The following is a 24,523-nucleotide window of genomic DNA, read 5'->3' on the forward strand; positions in this document are numbered from 1 at the left end:
GTGCTTCTGCGTGCCTCAGTTTCTCCGTACGTATAACGGAGCTACTGACACTACTTACCTCACAGGGTGGTTCCCAGGACCGAGTGAGTTAAGAATGTATCAGTAGGAATAACTAATACATAGATGATTCTCACTAAGGACCAGCTACAGTTCCAAGCCCTTTATATCAACTCATGTATGTAAATAATGATGCATAATCTAAAGCGTTTAGAGCAGTGCCTGGCACTCCGTAAATAAGAGCTGTGATTATTGTCATCCGGAAATCTCTGAATTGGAAGTTTTCCCTGAGGACAGCCTCTGGTCTTCAGCCTGGGCAGGGATGTTTTCCAGAAGCCTGATACGTGATGGTTCCATCTGGGTTGGGATTTGGGGGTCTGCAGCCTGCTGCCCTGTTTGACATCTCCCTCTCTTTGCACCCACCTCCTCCTTCTTTTAGCCCCTTCTTATATTTCTCTTACCCTTTCTGCCTCCTGGGCCTCTGAAGTGTGCACCTGTTTCCTCAGACCCTCTGCCCTCCCCCTCTACTAGTCTTCTCTTTTTAGGGCTGAAAGCCTCTGGGTTGGGATTTGCAGGATCTGACGTAAGCTGGCCATCCACTCTTTGAGCATCCTTGAGCTATTTAAATGCCTCTCTGAGTGTGAGCACACAAACCTCAGTGTGGCTTGAATATTGCAGCATATCAGGTCTGGGGTATCCTATCCCCTCCCTAATTCTGGACACTATACCTCTCTTAATGCAGCCAGAGACTATGGCTAACTTGGCTCTGCCTCCAGCCACTCAGGACATCAAGTTTGCCAGCAGTGGAAGTCTAGTGAGCAGAAATCTCCCTAGTAGCTTCATCTCTGGGATGGGAAATCTGGGAGTCTGGTGCTTCTGAGATGTGGAGAAATTCATTCTGGTTTTGGGTTCCTTCCATGTCCTCAGCAGTCCTGTTGCTGCGTGAGAGATCCATTCAGCAGCTGCTCAGTAGCAATCTCTGGCATTTCTCACCTACCAGGTGTTCATTCATTCAATCCAGGAGTGCTCCCCTACAGATGGGAAAGCTGAGGCCCCAGAGAGGTTAAGGCACTCTCTCAAGGTCACACAGCATGCTGAGACGGAGATTGGATCAGCATTCCTGGCTGGTATTTCCCAGAATGTCTCTGCCCAGATTCTGAGGCAGCTCTTTGGGTTTGGGGAGGAAATTAATTTTTCATGGAGTTGACCAGGAGGAGGTAGGGAAGTGGGAAGGAGCCTGGCAGGGCCTCAATGCAGCTCAGAGGGTGAGAGGCCTGTGCATGAAGCCTGAGGTGCTCTGAAATATTAATGTCTCTTTCTTTGCTCAGGGGGAAATGTTCCCTAGAGGATGACATTTCTAATTAACTTTAATGTTAGGTCAGAATCTACCCCACCAGCTGCTATTCTCACTTAGTAAGAAGACTTAACAAATTAACACCAGAAAATGGTTTTCTTTTTTTGAAACTTTCTCTGAGGGCCGAAGAAGCTGGGGGAGGCGCAGGGCTCCTCTCTCCTGCCAGACATGGGGAGAAGCTTCTGGCTGAGCCAGTGTCTCTTCCATCAGACATGGACTTTTACATGTGGGAGACAGAGCAGGGGATGGGGTCCCAGTTCTGCCAGTAATAACCTGGATATACCCTTTCTCTCTGGGCCTCAGATTCCCCTCTACAAAAAGGGCGTAAGTGAACAAAAATTTAAGACTTCACAAATCTTCCCATCCTGGTCTCTAGAGGAGAGGATAATGGCTGCACATGTGGGGTCTCAGGGACGCCAGCCAGAACCATTACTCCATGTGGACAATGTCTTCGATAGGTCACATTTGACACTTATAATGCATACAAATTTTGCATTCTGTTCCAAACATTTCTCTGTTTAACATATAAATATTTGTCTCAAAATAATCATTGAGTAAAATCAATGCTCCAAGGAAATGTTATGTGGCCTCTTATCATTCAGCCCTAAGCTCCAGTTTGAAAATAAAGAAATTAGGGGCGCCTGGGTGGCTCAGGTTGTTAAGCATTGGACTTCAGCTCAGGTCATGAACTTGTGGTTTGTGAGTTCGAGCCCCATGTCGAGCTCTGTGCTGACAGCTCAGAGCCCAGAGCCTGCTTCAGATTCTGTGTCTCTCTCTCTCTCTCTGTTCCTCCCCTGCTTGTATTCTGTGTGTGTCTCTCTCTCTCAAAACTAAATAAGGAATAAAAAAAATTTTTTTAAGAAATTAAAATTTATTAAACAATAACTATGTGCCAAATACTGTGTAACCACTTGATACACAGCCTCTCATTTCATCCCCACAGCAACCCGCTGAAATGGAGACTATCGTCATCATCTCTTTACTGAAGGAAACTGAGGCTCAGAGAGGTTGAGTTTGTTGTCCAAGGTCACCCAGAAAATGGACCGCAGTGAAGAAGCACGGAGCCAGTTTACATCCATGACCCCCGTCTGCTCTGAGACCAGCATTATGAGACCACAACGAGCCTTTTCAAAATCCCAGTGCCTCTTATCATTAAGACAGTGAACCTCTAATGTGGGGAAAGCCTTAGAAATGCCATGTCTTGTCCACCACAAACCTATGGAATCAGAATCCACAGGGGCAAGGGCTGGGAATGTGGTTAGAAAATCATACCTGAGGGACTTAGGGTGCAGACTTGACCCCAACAGGGAGATTTTCTTCAAGATGATCCTTTTTTTTGGTAAGTTTTTATTTAGTTTTTGAGAGGGGGGGAGGAGAGTGCAGGAGAGTGGGGGGAGGGCAGGGAGAGAGATTCCCAAGCCGACTCTGCACTGTCAGTACTCGGGAGTCAGACTCAGGGCTCGATCTCACAAACCGTGAGATCGTGACCGGAGCCGAAATCAAGAGTGGGATGCTTAACATGCTGAGCCACCCAGGCGCCTCGAGGTAATCTATTTTTAAAGGGTGCCATCATGGAAGACTGGTTGGCTCTAGTCCCAGGCTGTGGTGATAGAGTGCCCCCATGCCCAGCTGGGAATGACCACCCAGGGACACACACAGGGTGGGTCTGGTCTCCCAAGGCATCCTGGCAGAGTCGGAAGGTAGCCATGGTGCTCTGTGGGTCACACTGACCTTAGAGGCGGATGCAAGGATACCAAAAAATCTGTTACATAGTAAACCACTCTTTCCCCTTCATTGTATTCTTTTAGAGGCAAATGTTTACACTGAGAAACGTCTACACGGATATAGCTGCAATCTCTCCAAGCCAACCGTGTTTTTCTAAATTACAGACACCCCCCAGGTGTCTCCACCATGAGCTGTGAGAACCCCCACCCACCGTGGCTGGTCTCCCTGTCCCGCGGGATGGCCGGGCGCAGGCAGCACAGCGGGACATCACGAACTCATCCGGGGATTTGGGGTCCCCAGAGAAGAAGTCGACACTCGTCCTTTCTGCTCCCACTCCAAGCATGCATGCCACACCTTTGAGCCATGGTTACGAGGCAGCATCCGGAGCCACGTTGCCCAGGTTCAAATCCTAATCCTACCCTTATGAGCTAGAGGACCTTGGGCCAATTTACTCGACCTCTATTTCCCAATCCATAGAAGGGGCTCAATCACAGCACCTGCTTCACAGGGGTGTTGTGAAGCGCAGGTAAATGTAAGGTGCGTGGAACAGGTCTAGCAAGTGCCCCACAAAAGGCAGCCACTGTTCCTGTTACTGTCCTTGCTATTTTCTCCCTTACTATCCAGTCCCAGTTATCTAGGTTCCTCCCCCTCATCCATCTGAAGGCTTTTGGGGACTGTTAGCCCCTGGCTACAGTAGGTCTTTCTCATACGCCTGTCAACTGAACTTTCTGAATTGTTGCTTCCCCTTCCTTTCCTATCATCGCTTCGTGTTTTTAAAATCAACTCACTTTTTATTGATTATTTAAAGTAAGCTTTATGCCCAATGTGGGGCTTGAACTCCTAGTTCTTTTTTTTTTTTTTTTTTAATTTTTTTTTTCAACGTTTTTTATTTATTTTTGGGACAGAGAGAGACAGAGCATGAACGGGGGAGGGACAGAGAGAGGGAGACACAGAATCGGAAACAGGCTCCAGGCTCCGAGCCATCAGCCCAGAGCCTGACGCGGGGCTGGAACTCACGGACCGCGAGATCATGACCTGGCTGAAGTCGGACGCTTAACCGACTGCGCCACCCAGGCGCCCCTCTTTTTTTTTTTTATGAGCAATATAGACTTTATTTTTTCCAGATTTTGCACAGTGAATATCAGTTTTCTGCTCCTTTCAGTAGCATTTAAGAGTGACGTTTTAGGAGTTATTTTATGTGCTCAGGACTCCAAGTTCAAGAGTCAAGAGTCATATGCTCCACTGACTGAGCTGACCAGGTGCTCCTAAAATCAACTTTTTTTTTTTTTTTGAGACAGAGAGAGAGAGAGATCAGGGAAGAGGGGCAGACAGAGAGAGAGAAAGAGAATCTTAAGCAAGCGCCATGCTCAACATGGAGCCCGACACGGGGCCCCATCCCATGACCCTGGGATTGTGATCTGAACCAAAATCAAGAGTCAGACGCTCAACCAACTGAGCCACTCAGGCGCCCCCAAATCAACTCATTTTTTAAAAATTCAAAAGAAAACGTCTACCAGTGTGATACATCTATGACTTGGCTATGTTAATCCTTTCCCTAAAATGTACCAAACTACATACATGACCCCTACAACAGGAAAAGCCTATCTGCACGCCACCAGTGGACCAAGCACCTCATATGGGGAAACAGTGCCCCGCAGCGTGCCCAGTCTATGAGCGGCCACAGCCACGTTCTCTGTGGAGGAACAGGACGCACGTTGGTACTGGGGCCCTTCCAAGCCCGGGCTGTCAGTAAAGGGGGCCTGCTGGGAGGCCCAGGGCACCCAGACACTGGAGGCAAGGCCCCCCCTACCTTTGGTGTCTTCATCCTCAATGGTGGTATTGGTACTCTCTGAAGATTCCTGCCAAAGAGAACATGGGACACGGTGAGGCCTGCCTGGCAAGCGGGAAGACGCACGGCCAGTTTCAGGGCCGCCCCGGCTGCCTGATGCTGTGGCCCGGTTTCCGTAAGCCTCGCCGGCTCTGCCATCCAGATGCTGCACTGAAAACCCTGCCAGACCTCCAGGCCTAAGGAGGGGGAGGGCCCAGCTGAGCGGGTGGCTGGTGGCAGGGGGCGTGGATGAAGGGATGGTCGCAAGGAGAACCCTGGCCTTTCTGGAAGGGTTGGGAGGGCTCCCTGGCCCTGTCAGCTTGAGGGAGCCAAGAGGGGGTGTGGAAGAGCAGAAAAGGCATATGGTGGCCACAGAATGGGGAAGGAATACACACACTGGCAGGAGAGGAAGAGAGAGAGGCAGGGAGGCCCAGTGTGAGAGAGGCTGGGCCTCCGGGGGAGAAAAACCACACAACTGAGGGAGACAGCGATGGAGTCAGAAAAAGAGGGATGTGGGCCACCATGTCACCACTGGATCCCCTCGACAGAGGCAGGGGCTGGTGGCTCCTCTGCCACCGGCAGGCCCTGGGTAGCGTCGAAAAGCTCAAGAAGGGCCTCTCTGGCGCCCACTCCTTTGGCCAAACCGAGCCCCCCCTCGCCGCAACTGGCACAAACCAAGCCCTGAGACGAGTTCCAGAGCGGAGGGCGGGGAGAAGCGAGAAGCCAAGGGCTGGACGTGGGATGGGGTTCAAATCAACCTTCATACCTGAGGGGGCTCTCAGGTCTGCCGCCAGGCTGCTGGTCTGGGCCATGGAGTTGGAGGTGTCAACAGAAACACGCCAATGACACGCACACACAACACACATGTTGTCGCACGAGGCACACACATACCAAGCACGCCCTGAGCACCCTCTCCCCGCCCCGGGTTCCCAGTGCAGCCCTGCAGGAGGGAGGCGGGAGCGAGGGTTTGAGGCCCAGCATTTACCGGCGTTTGGGAGACGGCAGACACTCACCATTAACTGAACGCTGGAACTGGACTTTCTTTTCTGGAAAAACAAGGAGAAGAGATGGGACAGGAAAAGACACAGCGTGAAAACGGCAGGGAAGCAGAAGAAACGGCAGGGAGCAGAGAAACAAAAGACAGGGGAGGTTTGGAAGGATGATGGGCCTCAGGGTCACCCTCTGTGGTCCCTCGCCAGCATGGCATTGGGGCATGAAGTCAGGGCCACCAGCAAGAGCTGCCCTAGTATGGCCAATCCTCTCTCAGCCTGAAGCTCTCGGGGCCTCGTGCACAACTGCCTGGGGCTCGCCATCCAATCGCAAGCTCCAGGCCGGGCCTCGCCTGGACCAGGGCTCCCCCTACACCAAGCTCTGACGGGGGAAACCAATCCTAGGGCTTGGATGCCAGTTGCCTAAGGCCTCCGGAAGCCAAAGCTCTTGCCGGACGAGAGGGCGCTCAGGTCTGGAGATGAGGCCCCGTGTCTCCTCCTAGACTCCCCACGTGTGTCTCTACTGAAAGAACCCCACTCCCGGGTGGGTTGAGCGTCATAGTCACTTGGGAAACTTGTCGAGAATAAACATCACCAGGCCCCCTCAAGGAGTTTGATAACTGGGTGTGGGGCGGGGCCTGGGCATCTCCGTTTTAAACAGTATCACCAGGTGACTTCAAAGCAGGTCCCGGTGTGGAAACCAGTCCTTTAAGTAGCCTTTGAAATCCTGCTTCCCAGCGATTGGCCTGTTCAGCTCCTTTACGGTGACAGAGAAACTGAGGCACAGCCAGACGCATGGCTGAGCCCAGAATTTGAGTCTTTAGGTCCTGCCCTCCCTCCTACTCCAGTTTTTGGGGGATTTGTAGCTTCATTCCTATTATTGGCTGGGGAACCATGGGAAGGAGAGAAAGTTAGAGGACACGTGCGGATTGTCTTCTCCTTTGCTCACTCCTAAGCTAGGTGGTGCAAAGACTCACATTCAGGAGGGGCTGTAGGTCAAGACTGACACTAAAATTGGACAGATGGGAAGCTGGGGTCCAGAGACGGGCAGTGACCTGCCCGAGGTCTCTCAGCCAGCTGGTAGCAGAGGGGAGGCTGGAACCCCTGAATGCAGGCTTTCTCCTCTGTCCAGGTCTCCAGGCCCCACAGCCTGATGGCGCTGCAAAGGCCCGTCCTTCCTGGACGCGCTTACGTCTAAGAGGCCTGGAAGCTGTCCTCCTCGCTGTACTGTGAGCAGGGACAGACTTGAGATGCCCTCAGGTAGGCCTTTGTGGGGGTGGTGGGGGGCGGCGGAGGCACTGGCTATTCTCTGAGGATCCTTAGGTCTAAGTCTGCACTCTCTGACTTCAAGATCCAGGATCCTCTGAGGGCCAGGAGGAGCCTAAGATCCTGTGCTCTCCGTCCAGGGCCCCCAAAGATGTGGCAGAAGTGGCTCACTGGGCACTGCCCAGTGTAAAGTCTCACAGTCCCTGCATCTGCCCCAGCTCGATAGACTCCCACAGCCAGCAGCCCGCAGCCAGCCCCTCATCCCCTCTTCTAGCAGAAACCTGAGGAACGCAGGGCCCGGGGTTCCAGGCGGGACACGAGGAGGGAACACAGAGCAGAGACTGCGTCAGATTCGGACATACAGTGACAGGATGGGACATGGGGGAGAGGAATCACGATGGCACGGATGGGACACCAACAGGGGGCAGTGAGTGGGGCTGAGGGGTGGGAGCGGTCGGCCGCTCCTCATAGAAGCAGAGGCTTAGAGGTGGCTGGGAGGCGGGGGTGGAGGGCATCACTTCTGGCCAACAGAAAGGCTCAATTTCCCCGGATCACAAACGATGACGATGCTAATAATAACCCCGCACTGACCAGGGGCTTTCACCAAAAGCAGAGTCACATCTCCCAGAACCACGTGCAAAAGCGTGGTTCTAGGGTTAGCAAAGACGGCAGACGTAAAGTAGGGTCAAAATTAGCCTTGCAAAGCCCATCAAGTACAGTACGGTGTTATCTCTGTTCCCCAACCAGACCTTTTCCCATCCAGCGTTGGAAGCAATCACTGGGGCTTCAGCAAAGCCTCCGATGAAGTCGGTGGTTTCTTTAGGGACCAAGTGGTAAGAAGAATATGTACGTCCCCACTTGGGCGGAATGTGTGTTGTTCCAAGCAGCACACGGTGTGACCCCCCCCCCCCCCCCCCAGGGCCCACTCTGGTGTAGAGCCTCTCACTGGCCGCAGGAAACACCTACCATTCTCCCCTTGCACAGATGGCAGGACTGATGACCCAGATCGCCAAAGGAGGGCACGGTGGGGCCCATCAAACCAACGGTTCCTTGACTGGAGGTCCAGCATCACTCATAGTGAAACACATGACTGGACCCCCCAGAGCAACACATTGCAGGCTAGGCTCCCCAACTCCCAGGCAGGCCCCTGGTTAACTCTGGCTATTCCTGGCCTTTGGGTTTCTCTTCGTCCACACCAAAGCCACCTGAGAAGCCGCTCAGGGTCTGTCCTGCTGCTGCAAGAAGGAGTGGCTCTTTCTCCAGCTGGGCCCACCGGCACGCCTTGCGGTGACTAGCCAGAGTTCCGCCATGCTACGTGATGTCCTTGCCCCCAGATAGCCTCTGCCTCCTGGCCTGGGCTGGAGAGGAGCCAGAAGGGAGCTTCATCCCAAGACCCACTATGAGGGAGGACCTGACCTCACATCCAACGGCTCTGTGTCAGCCTTTGCCAGGGCCACACCCAAGAGCCAAGCAGACGGGGCAACCCTCCCTCCGCCCCTCCTCCTCCGCTGACTTCAGCCACAGCCCACCCACACCTGTGACCTCTGCCCTATGTCCTTCAATTATGATTTTTTTCCCGGGGACCCCAGCACCCCCGGTGTCTACCCACTAGGGCCAAGAGGACCCCGGCTGCTCCAAACTGGGCCACCCTCATACTGTACCTCCCCCCATTACCCTTTCCATTTGGAGGAGGGAGAGCGTTTGACTCATGCATGACCCAAAACAGCCAGGCAGCCAGAACTCAATTCTGGATTCCATCCTAGGATTTGGGATAGATGTGTGTTAACTTTATAAATTGGGTTGGCTTTAGAGCTGTGTTTCCAAAGACTTCCTTGATCAAACTTTGTTTTCAAGGGAAATCTTACTTGCAAGTCCAATCTAGAAAACAGAAAAGATAATACTGACTAGCATCTCATGAGCGAGGATCGCACGCCAGTGCCCCTGCTGAATCCTCAGGATACGCTGGTTTGTTTCATCTTCACAAACAGCCCCGGGAGGTGGGAATCCCTTTTACTCCCATTGCCCAGATGAGGAAACACAGGCTCAAGGGATTGAAATAACCAGCTGAGGTCTCTAGCTGCTAAGTCCTCCCTGGCTCCCTTAACCACTGCGATGTCTGTTACATGGAGCTGTTTGGCTGAAGTGGGTGTGACAAGCCGAGAATCTTCTCTGCTCAGCCTCCCCCTTTCTATCCCGTGCTCCCTGCTGCTAGGGATGCCTCCCCAGAACCTTCAGACTCCAAGAAGTTCAGTTTGAAAACTACTGACTTTGGCTGATAACCAACTAATTACGTATTCCTCACGTACCCAAGATGAGAAGGAAAAATGATCAGATAGGGTTTTGTTGGCTTTTTTTTTTTTACTCTTCTGTTTTTAAAGCTTATATCTTAGAAATGATGGAGTCCACATGCCTCCCCCCCCCACACACAACCCATTGCACATTGCACTTATGAGGAAAACTTAGCCCCCAGAGGACTAAGGGCAGAGAGGAGGCCCAGATCCTGGCCTCAGCCAGCCAGCCCAGATATCCTCCCATGCAACCCATAAACCAAACAAAAGCCAGTGGCCTGAGACCATAAATGCCACTACAATGAAGCCATGAAGCCACCAGCCCACCTGGATGGCTGTGTTTGGACAGCATCCCACACCTTCCAGCATCCTGGGCACAGCCCAGCCCTGGGGTCCTGGCCAGGCAGGGCTCTGAGCCCAGAAAAAGGCAGGGTCTCAAGAGAGGAGAGCCCACAAGGCAAGCCAGTGGCAGGGGAGGAGGGGGCCGGAGAGGGAGGGGGGCCAGGCCCCAGAAAGCAGAGGGAGAAGAGAGAGGAGGGAAGGAGGGGTCAGCAGGGTGTGGGCGGAAGTAGCTCGGGCAGGGCATCGGGGGTGGGGACAGAGGGCAGGCCTGGGTCATGGGGAGGAGGAGATTCTTGGCCCTGAGCCGGCAGGCCTTGACAGGGTGGGTGCCTCTGTCAGATGATTGGCTATCCAACCTCCATGGACTTCGTGGGTGGGACTGGGGTGCACACTGGGTCAGGGGCCCATTCCAGCCAGCCCACACTCGGGGAGGAGGAGGTCACCCCTCATGATCAGCTCTGTCTCTTCTTTGTACCCTCTCACTTTCCAGTCTTCCCATCCCAGAGAACCACAGGTATCTTCAGACCTGCCCCTTTCCTTGCGCCCGCCCCAACTCCCCTGGCCACCTGCCTCTCCCACCTACTTTCAACCCTCCCCCTTCCCCTCCCCCCAGCCCCCCCCTCCCCCACCAATCCTGGGGACAGCCCGGCCGCACGAGTGACCACATCTGCCCACAACACCTTCAGCAAGGCCTGGGTCTCGCCCCAGCCCTGAAAGGCAGGCCCTGTTGGTGGAAACGCTGCCTGATGCTGGCCCTGCCGGGCTCCCGGGGGCTTACCTTCACACCATCATTCTTCTTGTTTCCTCCGCTCTTCCCTCCTGCGGAGGAGAAAAAGTAGAGGGTTACCAACACCAGGCAGGGCACCAAGGCCCACAGGGTAAGGAACAGCAGCATCCGCGGGCAGGCGGAGGGCACAGAGCCGGCTCAGTGATCCGGGGGACACCTCCTCCTTCTGCTCCTCCTTCCTTCTTGGGGCCTGGACTGCCGGTGGCCCCCTAGGTGGGCCTGGGCTCCCCCGCTCTCAGCAATCTTGAGTGTGACCCTCTGGCCCCATGGGTTGTAAGAGGTGATCAATGTGTCCCAGGCCCGTGGGGTTGCTGTTTCAGCCCAGGGATTCCCTCTGGATCCCAGTCACCACCCGTGCTGCTGGTGGCCAACCCAGAGGCCTGGCTGCCTGGCCCGGGGCTGGACGCTCCCTCCCCACCCTGGCCCACTCTAATTTTAGCCCCATGCTGCTGCAGAGGTCATGTGTCAGCCCTGCCTACTCACTCCGGACAGCTGCGAGCGTCGTTTTGCCGGTGATGAGAAGCAGATGCCCCGCTCTGGGGCCCATCCCTGCCAGAGCACCCACCCCTACAGAGGCCTCCCTACCCCTAAATTCCAGAGCCCCATGCTCGGGCTGGCCGTGTCCCTGGTGCTGGGAAAAGCAGAGCAGCGGTTCTCAGGGAGGCCCCTCCTCTTGTTTTTCCTCTTTCCTCCTTCCCTGCCTCCTGGACAGAGCCCCTGGAGAGGGCAGCAGCCAGGAATCGGCAGGAATGCCCAGCCCTGCCCAGCCCGGCATCTGGCCGCTTCAGGCTTCAAACAAATGCCTTAAGTTACGTGAGACAGGATAACTATAGAGTGCTTAGCACAGCACTTGACCTCGATGCAGTAGATGGTCGGTAAATGGTAGCCACTGTAAGTCCTTCTCCCGGACGCTGGGAAATGGGGAGCCTGGGAAAAGGGGCGGCATGGGACATGGACGCCCCAGAGGCTCAGAATGACAGGTTCATGCTAGCCCAGCTTCCCAGTCCTTCTCACATCTCTACCTGTGACCCCTTCCAGGCAAGTCTCCCTCTTAGAAAGTAAATGCAGGGGTGGGTGCCTCTGGATCCCAAAGCTGGGAGGAATGAGCTTCCTGGGCTGGACTGGGGTGTACAGAAGAACAGGGGGAGTAGTTGCCCCTCCAGCTTCAAGGGGGCGCTCTCAGCTCCAGCCCACAACCGCAGGACTGTGGGTCCCATGAGGTCACATGTTCTGATCTTCAAGAGAAGACAGAAATCTGAGTTTTTCTATGAAATCGTCTACTTTTTAAGTGCTGGGAACTCTTTTCAAAAACACCACTGTTTTAAAACACCACTGGTCCCATAAGCCCATCAAGAGATGGGAACTGACCCACGGGCACCATCTGGACTAGAGTTTCTAGGGGCCCTTCAGATGTTAAAAAAAGACTCTGACTGTCTGGGTGGCTCATCTTTCAATTTAAGGAGCTGCAGGATCCTTGTCTGAGGAGAGAGTGGGAAGGCAGTTAAATGTGGTGGGGCAAGCCCAAATGTGAAATTCCAGAGTTTTCCCACCCGTGGGTCTCATTCTCCCGGCTGATTCAATGGGCAGATAGACTCTCTGGGAAGCCAGAGCCATAGCTTCCCAGAGCCGACCCCTTGCTGTGGAGCCGGCCACGTGTCCACAGCAGCCCTCTCCGACTGGCCCAGCCCCAACCAGAGGGCCCCTCGGGTGAGCTTTGCTATATCTGCTCAGCTGCCCCGTCAGCTGTCCGGGCTCCCCAGAGAGAAGCCTCTGGCAGGCATTGACCTGGGTTCTCTCCCATGCGCCAAGGGGAGCTTCTTGCTAAGCCCTGATGCAAATCCCTTCCTTTTCTCTTTGGGGCCACATGCCACAGGTCGTTGGGTACTCCCTGCCTTAACCAGCCGGCTACGGCCAAGGCCAAAGACCATTACCCCGGCTCCCTGGTGACCCGTCGTGGTTAAGGGCTTGCTCCGGGGTTGCTCAAAGCTGCACCAGAAGCAGGCTCTGCCTCTCTCTGCCTAGCAATGGCCCCCACTGCCTTGTCACAAAGGCCACCTAAGTGAAAGCACGGGGACTGCTTAGCACAGGGCTCAGTAACAGCAGGGAACAGGAATATTGCTACTTCCTGGGCCTACTTCAGTCCTGCCTGGACGTGTACCCCGGTGTTTGGGAGGACTCCCCCTGGGGCTGGCCCAGCCTGAGAACCCAGCACCGCTGTGAGTTTGGGGCATTAGCCTTTCCTGATGGGCCTTTGGCCTGCTGACCTTTCACCTCTTGCCACTTGTGGGTGCAAGTGACCTAAGCCCCCAGTCTTTGGTCCTCTGTAGCCCTCACTCTCCCCAGGCCCCTGGCTCAAGGCCACCCAGATATCCAACAGGGCAGTGCTTCCAACAGACCTGTGCGGGACATATTTGGGGCTCTGAGGTCCCACCACCTACCAGAGAAGTTCCTGGTAGCCAGCATGGTGGTAAGGATGGCTCCCTGCAACAGAGAAGGAGGGGGCATGGGGCACAGGAGGTCAGAGGTGAGGGGGGAAAGGAGGGACAGAGAAACGGGAGGGGCGGGGGGAGGGGAGGCAGGTGCTGCATTCAGACACAAAGCCAAAGCCTTCTGCCCTGCCCCTCCATCTGTTTTCACCCCACAGCCCAGAGACCGTCCCTGCCTCCCTGGGGAAGTCGGGGAGAGCTAGGCCTTAGCTGGCACAGCTCCTGGAACAGGGCCACCCTAGCAGCAGATATTAATAGGTCCCACTGGCCTGGTAAAAGGGCTCAGGGACACCTGTCAGTGGGGGCTCCTACAGGCCAAGGAAATGTCCTGCCTGGACAAGGACAATAGACCTGTCCTCCCGGGCCCCCTTTACTCTCCACCCGGTGCATTCGAGCCCTCAGTTCATCATTAGTTTGTCCACTCGGGGCTCCTGGGCTCAGAGCCGTGGAGGGTTAACAAAGAAACTCTTTTGTCTCGATGAGGGGGCTAAGGCACCACCTTGCTGGTTCTGACAGTCTGATCTGGACACTCTCTGAGTCTGACAGTTCGTGATTTTAAGACATGAACAATGGTTCTGACATTTTGCGATTTCCTCTGCGACAGCTCTCAGTGGGGGTTGGGGGGGTGGGGGGCAGTGGGACTTAGTTCTCCTGGCCTCATGCTGCCCACCACCCCCTTGGCCCGTGTCCCCTTCCTGAACTACCACATCAGGCCTGGGAGCAGTTGGTGAGGAGGTTCTGAATGAGTTGAGGCCTCAGCACCTGTCACTCAGCGTTCTGATGCCTTCTCTGTTCCAGCGGGCTGGAGATTCCTCAGTCATTCTTCCTACCTGCTCGTGGGGTCCCTGGCAAGGTCTAGGCCAGTAGCTATCACAGCCCTGGGGGCACACATGACCTGCTTGAGAGGCTGGCAGCTCCGGGCCCACCTGGGTCCCACTGTGGCTTCCTCTGGGCCGTGACCCCTGACCACGTCTCTTGGCTTGTCATCTCCTGTGTTTGGCAGCCGGATCTCTCATGCCCCTGGCCTCCTGCCCCATCCCATCTCACCCCCTAGGACCCCTCACCAGCCACTCTGGAACCATGCTTCCGGACTTCTGCACGAGCTTTTCTCTCCATCTGGAACATCTGCCCACACTGACTCCACACCGCTAATACCTGCTTGTCATTTGGGGCGTCTGCTTAAATGCCACTTGCCTAGCAAGTCTTCCTGGGATGCTTCCGTGGTCCTCCCAGACCTCGCCTGTGGCCCTGCTGTGTACTCCTCCAGCCCCAGGGTGTGCCCAGGCACAGCACTCACCACTGCCCCTTAATGTCCTGCTTCCTTGTCTGTCCTTTCCACCGCCCCCTCCCCAGCCCAGACAGTAGATGTTCAGTAAATGCTTGTTGACTCAGTGAAGGAAAGAACTTGTGAGGGGGTCTCTCGGCCTCTGCGGAGACCCGACCAAGCTACTCCATGTCGGGGGCGGGGCTCGGGAGGGCGGGGACCCGTTACCTTCAGTTTTCTCCTGGCGTTGAACTTCTTCAGGCAGTCCACGGTCTCCTGTCTGTGCATGCAGGAGGCCACAGTGGACCGATGCTGGAGGAAGAGGGGAAAGGTCTGTGAGTGGAAGCCAGGCCCGCCCAAGGGCCCCTCGGCAGGGTGTCTCATGGAGATGTGGTCGGGATTTGGGGGGGAGGGGCGGGGGGACAAATCTCTGTTCTAGGGAATGCTGTCCACACTGCAGGTGCTTGGCACCCCCGGCACCCGACATTCAATGCCAGCAGCATCGCCAGTCATGACGTCAACGCCTCCCGTTCTCACTTCTCCCTGAGAACCACAGCCGGGCAGCGTCTCGTGAGCAAGCTCCCTTGACCCCATGTTGGGCCCGAGGGGCCAGGGGCAGAGCCATGGGGGTCCGGACCCTGAAGTCAGGAGGGGCTCCTGGGAAGGGCCCTGCTGAGGAAGGCTCACCGAGATCCAAGGGTGCTTGAGGGCCTCGGCGGCCGTGATGCGTTTGGATGGGTTGATGGTCAGCATCTTATTGATCAGATCCTTGGCTTCCGGGGTGACAGTGTCCCATTCTGGTGACGGGAACTGGAAGGGGCAGAGGGGCCAGGTTTGCCCAGCCTAGCCCAGGCCACCCCTGCGATCCCCCAGCCCCTGACTGGCAGGGGAGCAGGCAGGGGTCCTACTGCCCATCCACTCGGGCATCCACAACCAGGAGGAGTGGGGACCCTCAACGCAGGGACCCCCCTGGAACCAGAGGAGGGACAGGGTGCTTTGCCGCCGGGGACAAATCAGAACAGAGGCCAGAGGGAAAGGAGGACTTCCTCTGTTGTTCTAAGGCTGTGCCTTGTCTGGGGAGCAGTAGGCCAGCGGCTATAGGCCAGACTCCAGAGTCAGAAGGCTGAGTTTAAGTCCTGGCTCTGCCTCTTAGGCTGTGTGACTCCAGACAAGTCATGTGACTCTCAAACTGCCTCTAGAGATGTTGTGAGGATTAAATATGATGTGAAACACACAGCACATAGCTTGATAGAAGCAGCCTTATTGAAAATCAGTATAGGGGCGCCTGGGTGGCTCAGTCGGTTAAGCGTCCGACTTCGGCTCAGGTCATGATCTCACGGTTCGTGAGTTCAAGCCCCGCGTCGGGCTCTGTGCTGATGGCTCAAAGCCTGGAGCCTGTTTCAGATTCTGTGTCTCCCTGTCTCTCTGACCCTCCCCCGTTCATGCTCTGTCTCTCTCTGTCTCAAAAATAAATAAAGGTTAAAAAAAAATTTTTAAAAAAAGAAAATCAGTATAGCTTGGTCCTTAGGAACACAGACGCTAGAGCCAAACTGCCTGGGTTCAAATCCCAGCTCCACTACTTTCGGCTATGCAGGGTGGGCAGTTATCTAACCTCGCTGCGCCTCAGCTATCTTATCTGTAAAATGGGACTAATACTCACACCTATGTCATAGGTTGGTATGCAGATTAGCAGTAATATATATATAAAGCATCTAGAAGAGTCCTCTATCAGTGCTAGCTATTATTATTATTTATGTGTGCATTACTATTGGCGGGAGCAGGGTTGGGGGGAGTTGAGAGTCCGGCTTCTGGACCTACCCTCCACCTCTCATCCCACTTGGGTGCTGTTTCTGCCCTCTGGGGCCCCGGGCTAAATCCCGTCACACAGAGGCTCAACCGTGAGGCGAGGCCTCACGCATCAGCCCTCAGGCTCTACCCGCCCCACAATTAGAGAGTGGCAGGGGGCCTAAGTGGGTTGGGAGGGCAGGAGGGAGGCACAGGGGTTGACAGGGAGGCTGGAGAGAGGAGGGACACTCACATCATAGGCGCCGGCTTTGATTTGCTGGTACAGGCGGTGCTGGTCCTCATCCCAGAATGGCGGATACCCAACCAGCAGGATGTACAGAATGACCCCTGGGAAGAGGACCAGGAGAAGCCTCACCCCCCTGTGGGGAGGAGCCATGAAGAGGGGAAGGATGGGAAAGGAGAGGGCAGCAGAGGGGCAGGTGACTGGGGGGATGAGGCGGCTTCGGGGTAGACTCACCACAGGCCCACAGGTCCACAGGCTTCCCATACGGGTCCTTCCGCAGCACTTCCGGGGAGAGGTATCCAGGCGTCCCTGCGAACCCTGCTCCCCAGACACCCAGACAGGCAGACACACACACAGAGGTTGGCACATTAGCAAGCCAGAGCAAGATCCTGCTGGAAGAGGGATGAGGTTGCCCTGGAGATGAGGAAAACACTCCCTGCCCCCAAGAGTGTGTCGAGGGCAGGAAGCTCTGGCCCGGCCAGGCAGCAAAGCCTCTAGACCCGGCTGGACAAGTCCACAGTGCACCTGTCACTACCCCCACTCCAGAGCCTATGGCAGAAGTCATCAATCAATCCCAGAGTCCTTCCCATGGGGTCCTGACTCAGCATCCCTCACTTCTAACAGCCATCCTGCAGCCACTATCAAGCGCTGGTGGCACGCTGGACAAAATGTCCTTGCTGTGTCAGCTGTAGCCGAGCAGAACCCTTGCCCACTCCCCACCCTTGTCGGAGCTGGTCCTGGGAGAGGAGGAGGACTCTCCCCAGCTCTGGTTTTGCCTTAAGTCTCTTTTTCTTCGAGGCCTCGGTTTCCTCATCTGTCAAATGAGGGATTAGGGACGCCTTCCTTCACCACCTCCCGGCATTGTTGAGAGGATCTCGCTGGCAACAAACGGGCATCCAAAGTACTTTAACAGATAATCCAAAGAACAGTGACTATCTCTTAAGTGTGTGTGCTAAGCACGGAGCTGAGCACTTACTCGTCTGGTCTCACTCCTCACACAGCCCTGAGGAACGTGCTGTTATCACCCCCATTTCACAGGTGAGGAAACAAAGGCTCAAGCAAGGTGACGTGACTCGTCCCAAATCACACACCTCCTAAGTGGCAGAGTCAGAACTTGAACCCAGAGCTCTGGCTCTTAACAGATGATCAAAGGTGCCCACTAAAAAGTTTCCCCAGATAGCGGAAAGGACTTAATTATGCCAGAATCTCAGAGTGCTCGGGCTTGTCTGAGCTTAGATCCTGGCTCTTCCCCTTTTGATCTCCCGTGAACTCTTCCAAGTTTCTTAGCCTCTGTTCCCCATTTGTAAAATCAGGATAATTAGCCCCGGTACCCAGGCTGTTAGGGGAACCCATGGAAACCCCCTAGCCCGTAGGGATGGTGCACGTGTGTGTGAAGAAGCCACGTACTCTTTTCATGATAACTGTGTCCCTGTGCCTGAGTCCCGTGGATATAGGATGGACAACACCCGGTGACCAGGGGCTGACTGGGCTGCGACCGCTGCTCCTAGAGCCCTGGCTAGTGCAAGAGCCATCTCCCACTTGCCCCTGCTTGGGCAGGACTCTCCTAGACGCCAACGTGTCAACACAAGGCCGGCCCCCAGTGCCCCCGGCACCCCCTGCTCCCACTCACCGAACCATGCCTGCTGCTCCCCTTCCACCTCTATGGCCAGGCCAAAGTCCGCCAGCTTCACCGCGGCGCCCTTGAGCTTGGAAGCCAACAGCAGATTCTCCGGCTTCCCAGGACCAGAGAGAAGAGTGAAGTGGGGGAAGAAAGAGCCAGAAGACAGTGATGAGCAGATTCAGAACCTCACCTCTGGGGGCCTGGGCGTACGGAGGAGCAGCTGGACAATCCAGACGTGCCCTGCACCCGCCCCTCCAGTCCCAGCCACGGGACCCTGAGCTTCAGCCCCCAGAGAGGGGACGACCCTAGGGCAACACCGCCATCTACTGCACCAGAAAGACCTTTTCCCCACCCCGCATCCCCTCCTTCACCTCACCTCAGGGTTTGGGGCTGGGGCTGCGGTGAGGGCAGGGAGTTGGGGCAATAGCCACCACTATAATAGAGAAGAAGGAGCGATATTTATTGCGCCCCTCCTAGGTGCCAGTCACTAGGCTAAGTGTTTTGCATACATCATCTTATTGCCTCAACAACCTGTGGGGTCAGCATCATTCTCCCCGTTTTCCACAGTAGCCTTCCTACATTCCCCGAAACAGTCATGCTTGTTCCCACCTCAGGGCCTCTGCACTTCCCGCTCCCCCTGTCTGATTTGCTCCTTCTCTAAGCTCCACAGAGCTGACCTCTTCTCTTCATCTGCTCTCACCTTCATGTCACCCTGTCAAAGGATCCCTCCATGACTATCCAAAGGAGGAGCCCCCAGGTAGCCTCTGTCTTAGCAACTTGTTACTATCTTCAGAGATATCATCACAATTTGTAATGTTTCCCCATCTGTTGTTGTGCTTGTCCATTATCTGTCACCTCTATAGAAAGTAAGTTCCTTATCCGTCTGTGCACCACTACATCACCCGCACCTAAGACAGGGGACAGCACAGAGCAGACACTTAATAAGTATTTGGCATACGTATGAAGGTGAGGAAACCAAGGCTCGGAGAAGTTAAGTGACTTGGCCAAGATCACACAGCTGATAAGTTATAGAGCCAGAATCGAGGCAAAGTCAGGCTCTGGAGCTGTATTTTAACCACTCTAGGCTGAGAGAGGGCCTCATATATGCGGCCTGGCCTCTGGGGCCCCAAGGCTGCTGTCTTCTGCTGGGTCTGGAGAGGAGGAGATGCGCCTACACAGGACAGAGGGAAGTGGAAGTGAACCCTGCAGTTAGATAGCCCTCGCTTCTGACCCAGCTCCACCATTTCTATGCCGTGGAACTTGGGCAAGCCATGTCAATCCTGAGCTTTAGTTTCCTCTCAGAAAAATGGATCAAGCCCAGCTCATGGAGCGGTGTGCGGATTAATCCGTGTAGAGCCCTTGGCAGTGGCCTACGGCGTGTGGTTGATGAGCATTAGCGCTCCCAGTTTCTGCTTGGGGTGGGCTGGGGGCGTGGGCTCCGAGTCCCCGGAGACAGCTGGTTTCCTCTGACCCCCTTCCCCACTGGAACTTCCGAGGGGTCCCACCTCTGACCTTCCGCTGACCAAAGTTAGGCGGGACCCAAACAAATATAGCTCCATCTGTCCCTCGTTAAGGCCTCTTTTATCCTCTGGCGACTGCGTTCCCAAAGTGTCCTGGGCCTTGGTAGCTGTCCTGCCCTGATTTGATGAATATGCCACTAATTAATCTATGCAGAGTGGCCTAAATTTGCACTGCCTCTCCTCCTTTCTCCTCCTGTGCAGGGGCTGTAGCTATAATGGGAACAGGCCCTCTGGGAGAACTGCCCTGCAGTCTGGCAGGACCCTCTGGGAGTGCACACTCACCTGTGGGTGTAGACTGATAAACTAGGAGCTCCCGGGAGCTCAGCTGAGAAACCACGGACTGCTCGTGATAGAGGTGGGCAGGGGCTCAGGTCAGAGCACTGCATCCCAAAGAGGGACCTGGGTCCCACTGGAGGACGCCCAGGGAGGGCGGCCAGAGAGGGCGCCCAGGATGAAGAGGGCCTGGAAATCCTGTCCTGCCTGGGAACGGAGGAGAACAGCCTGCGGAAGACTTAGGAGGTATAACAAAGCTGCCCAAGGGTCTCTGGGCTGCTCCAAGCTGGAGGCTTGATCTGTGTGGCCCCAAAGGGTAGAATTGGGGTTCACAGACAAAACTCCCACAGCAGGAAAGATTGAAGGAGCATTTCCCAGTGGTTCAAGGGGATACCCCATAAGAAGCAAGTTCATAGTCACCGAAGGCCAAAACGCAGAGGTTCAAAGGCACCTAGAAGGAACTACTGTAGAAGCAGGAACTGCATTGAGGGGCTTTTTGGCCCAGGCCACTGCGGGCACAGGATCTGGGATCAGAAGGCCAGGGCTCCAGTCCTAGCTCAGACACAGCTGAACTGCGTATTCTTGGGCAGGTCCCTTAGACACTCTAAGCTTCAGTTTCCTGCTCTGCAAACGGGGGATACCAACCGAGGTAACCAGCCTCGATGCCGTGAGGCTCAGCAGAGGAGAGCTAGGAGTCTGTGCCGACCAGGCAAGGCTATGTGGCTCGTGCCAACCCTAGACTGCACGTCTGCTTGGGTCTGTCCATCTTCCCATTCAGGTGGGAAGAGGAAGGACTCTGAGGACCCCGAGACCTGTTTTTCTTCTCCCCCCACCTGCCAGAGACCCAGAAGCAAGAATGACAATGTGTCCGCGCACCAGACACTGTGCTGTCTCCTTTGACACCCTCAGCAACCCTGTGCAGAGGTTGCTATGGCAACCCCGCTGTAAGGAAGCTGAGGCCTTGAGGCTAGAGAGTGGCCTAGCTGGGCCTTGGACCCCTTCGTAGCCAGCACTGTCAGTCTAACTACATCTTACCCGGTCTGGCCCAAGGCACATGGGGCGAGGAGTCAGGACACTGGATCCTGAGCCTAGATACTCCTCCCTGAGCCCAATTTCCTGATCTGAACAGTGGCGTCTATATTCCCCACCCAGCCCAACTCAGGGGATTCTGGGGGCTCCTGGGTGGCTCAGTCAGTTAAGTGTCCAACTCTTGATTTCAGCTCAGGTCATGATCTCATGGTTCATGAGTTCGAGCCCCACGTCGGGTTCTGCACAGAGGCTGTTTGGGATTCTCTCTCTCTCTCCCTGTCTCTCTCTGCCCCTCCCTGGGTGAGCTGCACCCCCAGATGGGTCGCTCACCTTCAGGTCCCGGTGCACCACACCCATCTGGTGGCAGTGCAGCACGGCCTCCAGGATCTGCTGGATACAGTGACTGGGGAGAGAGAGGAAGGGGTCACGGTGTGAACGCAGGCCTCTCCCGGAAAGCTGGAAAGGCAGGGAGGGAGGCCCCCTTGGCCCCAGGCACCATCGCCAGGCTGCACCTGGCACTCACCTGGCATCAGCCTCACTGTAATACTCCCGGGCCACGATGTCCTCAAACAGCTCCCCACCAGTAACCCTGGGGAGACAGGCACAAAGTCACCCTCCCACAAAGGCCCCAGGTGTTGCCTCTTCCGAAAGAGTCTCCAGGAAGCTAAGGACGGGACCCAGGGACCTCAGAACCTCAGCCCAAAGGGAGGAACCCCAGAGGTGTCTCCTGTTGGAACCCTCTTCCTGGCTTCTAGCCCACCTGTCCACCAACTCCCCTCCCCTCCGCCACCTGCCCTTCTCTCCCACTGGGTCCAGGCTGCACTTAGGACAGGGGATGGGACACTCAGAACGTATCACTCAGGGTCATCAGGCTCCTGGAAGCCCAAGGACTGGGTTTTGTTGCTGTTATTGTTGTTTGTTTGTTTGTTTGTTTGTTTAGTAAACTTGATGTTTTTAGAGTAACTTTAGGCACACCGCGAAACTGAGGCACAGAGATTTCCCACACACCCACACATGCAGAACCTCCCCCACTATTAACTGTTTTTTTTTTACAGACGGGACCAGTGCCTTCACTGAAGTTTCTCTGCCAACCCAAGAACTTATCATTTCATTATTGTTTTTCCTTCCATTGACTGGCTTTAAGAACTTCACAATGACTCCAAAAGGAAACTTTCTATCGCCACCAGACATGCAAAGCCAGCATCAGTGGCCACAAACAGAAGCAAAATGAAAGCTGTGCCAAGGAGAGGAACGGGTATGTGTCGCCTTTTCAGGGAACCCCACCTGCACTGCTTGGGTGGCGGGCCTACCACATTTGGGAAACTTCGGTCTCAGAAGAGGGAATTCAGCCCAGCCTGGGAGCATTTGGGAATCGGGCCGAGGGACCCAGCCAGGTCACCCCGGCTCCGGCTGCCCCCCCACCCCTTGTACAGCCCGGGGTGGGCCCAAACTCACAGGTCGAAGATCAGGTAATGGTGTCCCTCCTCAGAGATGCTGTCGTGGAGCCGGACTGTGGGAGGGGCCCAGGCAGCCAGTTAACCCGGAAGCACTGCTTCCTGCCCCCTCCTGCCCTCTCACCTCCCCTCCCCCGCCCCCCAACAGCCAACATGCCAATTTCTCAGTCACTGAGCACAAGCTAGGTAACAGGTGCTTTGACAAACTAAGTAAAGGATGGCTCACTGACTTTGGGCATCGTCAGAAGAGGCCCGGGTTTAAAGGTGAAAGACCTCTCCCCGCTTTGGTGAGAGTTTGACCCCTTTCTTCCCCCAACGCTTAGCTTCTTGCAGGGCAAGGTGGCATTGTCGAATCAGCCCGTGGCTCAAATCTCTGCCACTTCCTAGCTGTGTGACTTCAGGCAAGTTGTTACACCTTTCTGAGCCTCTCTTTTCTTGCCTGGACAATGAGAATGAAACTTCTGGACCTGCAGGCTTGTGAGAATTCCATGAGGCACCCAGCCGGTGTTCAACCAATGCGGCCCTGAGTGGCTAACCCCACTGTGTATCCAGGTCTGAGACAAGAGAGCTGGGGGACGTGGGGGACAGTGGTCCCTGAGTGTGAGCATGCTGAGAAACTCATCTCTTCCTACCTCATTTACCAAGAACGGGGGCAAGGCTCCCAGAAGCCCAGAGCTCCCTAAATTACCCCCTGAGATTCTAGAAGGAAGGGCCCGAGGCCTGGGATTGACTCTAGGGGGCTGCACCCTGCCAACCAACTGCATTTTCTCCCAGGACAGCTTCACATCCTTCCCTGAGCCACAGCCTAAAAATGTCCACAGAGCGGGGTGCGGGCTCAGAGAATTAAGATACATCGCACAACGGAAAATTACACAGCTGTTAAAATAATACGGCAGTTATGTATCCACTGGTTCAGAATCATCTCTGAATTATGTTGTTTGGCAAAAAAGCAAAGCGCAAAACAGCGTGCGTGGTACTTTTTATAAAAGATGTATTTAAGCCTGTCTGTGGCATAAGCCTCTCTGGAAGGATACAGAGAAGTGGGCACTGAGGTACCTTGGGAAAGGGAATCGGGAGAGCAGGGGTTGTGAGTTGTTGAGACTATTTTTTCACTGTGAGCCCTAGTGCCATCTGAATTCTTGCCATGTGCATGTATTTCTGACTCAATATTGAGTCCCCTAAATGGCTTAAGACTCTCTTATCTGCACATAAAGTTTGGAGAAGCAGGATCAAAAACACAAGAGTGGGTGTCTGCTATGGGGGAGGGGAGAATGTGATCAGAGATGGAGGAGGAAGGGAACACAAGTTTATTATTTTTTTTAAAGATTTATTTATTTAAGTAATCTCTACACTGAACGTGGGGCTCAAGTTCACAACCCCGAGACCAGGAGTCACACACTCCACCGACTGAGCCAGACAGGAACCTCAGGCATGCAAATTTAATTAAAAAATTTTTTTAAATTCCTAATGATGATATGTGTTTATAAATGACAGAAAGAGGGGCACCTGGGTGGCTCAATCGGCTAAGCATCCGCCTTCGGCTCAGGTCATGATCTCAGGTTTGTGGGTTCGAGCCCCACATCGGGCTCTGTGCTGACAGCTCAGAGCCTGGAGCCTGTTCTGTCTCCCTCTGTCTCTGCCCCTCCCCCACTCATGCTCTGTCTCTCTCTCTCTCTCAAGAACATTAAAAAATCTTTTAAATAAATAAATGACTGAAAGATGTGTTAAACATATGTTTATTTTGCTCTTAACTAAGCTCTATGCTTAACTTGGGCTCGAACTCACAACCCCGAGATCAAGAGTCGCAAGCTCTACTGCCTGAGCCAGGCAGGCGCCCCTGTTTGTAGTATATTTCAAAGCAAAAACAAGAAGCAGGTTGCCTACAAGTACATATTATGTGATCCGGCTTTAATTTCTTCTCAACATTTTATTATAAAAAACTTCAGGGGTGCCTGGGTGGCTCAGTCGGTTAAGCGTCTGACTTCGGCTCAGGTCACGATCTCGCGGTATGTGAGTTTGAGCCCCACGTTGGGCTCTGCGCTGACTGCTCAGGGCCTGGAGCCTGTTTCAGATTCTGTGTCTCCCTCTCTCTCTGACCCTCCCCCATTCATGCTCTGTCTCTCTCTGTCTCAAAATTAAATAAACGTTAAAAAAAAAAATAAAAAAAAAATTCAAACATACACTCATGTGAACACCCGTGTACCCCCCACTTAGGTTCTATCATTAATCTTATACTTGTTTCACTACGTTTCTACCCATTCCTCTACCTAT

The 24,523-nt window shown here is 54.6% G+C and overlaps 1 protein-coding gene across 3 annotated transcripts in view; it reads right to left on the minus strand.

Annotated features, from left to right (window-relative positions):
• CAMK2A (calcium/calmodulin dependent protein kinase II alpha) overlaps nucleotides 1-24,523 on the minus strand; it is a 63,414-nt gene that overhangs the window by 13,334 nt on the left and 25,557 nt on the right. For 2 of the 3 annotated variants that reach the window (XM_019464413.2, XM_053907030.1), the window contains exons 4-14: nucleotides 22,254-22,308; nucleotides 21,322-21,387; nucleotides 21,129-21,201; nucleotides 17,986-18,088; nucleotides 16,590-16,673; nucleotides 16,365-16,459; nucleotides 15,014-15,136; nucleotides 14,555-14,638; nucleotides 13,015-13,057; nucleotides 10,568-10,608; nucleotides 4,887-4,935 (exon numbers count right to left, since the gene is read on the minus strand). In XM_019464413.2, the coding sequence (XP_019319958.1) occupies nucleotides 4,887-4,935; nucleotides 10,568-10,608; nucleotides 13,015-13,057; nucleotides 14,555-14,638; nucleotides 15,014-15,136; nucleotides 16,365-16,459; nucleotides 16,590-16,673; nucleotides 17,986-18,088; nucleotides 21,129-21,201; nucleotides 21,322-21,387; nucleotides 22,254-22,308 (816 nt within the window). Of the gene's footprint in view, nucleotides 1-4,886; nucleotides 4,936-5,917; nucleotides 5,951-10,567; nucleotides 10,609-13,014; nucleotides 13,058-14,554; nucleotides 14,639-15,013; nucleotides 15,137-16,364; nucleotides 16,460-16,589; nucleotides 16,674-17,985; nucleotides 18,089-21,128; nucleotides 21,202-21,321; nucleotides 21,388-22,253; nucleotides 22,309-24,523 lie in introns of all 3 variants that reach the window. The other variant, XM_019464412.2, reaches the window with a different exon arrangement.

This window comes from Panthera pardus, unplaced genomic scaffold, assembly GCF_024362965.1.
Source record: "Panthera pardus isolate Hobbes unplaced genomic scaffold, ASM2436296v1 HiC_scaffold_2, whole genome shotgun sequence".
NCBI lineage: Eukaryota > Metazoa > Chordata > Mammalia > Carnivora > Felidae > Panthera > Panthera pardus.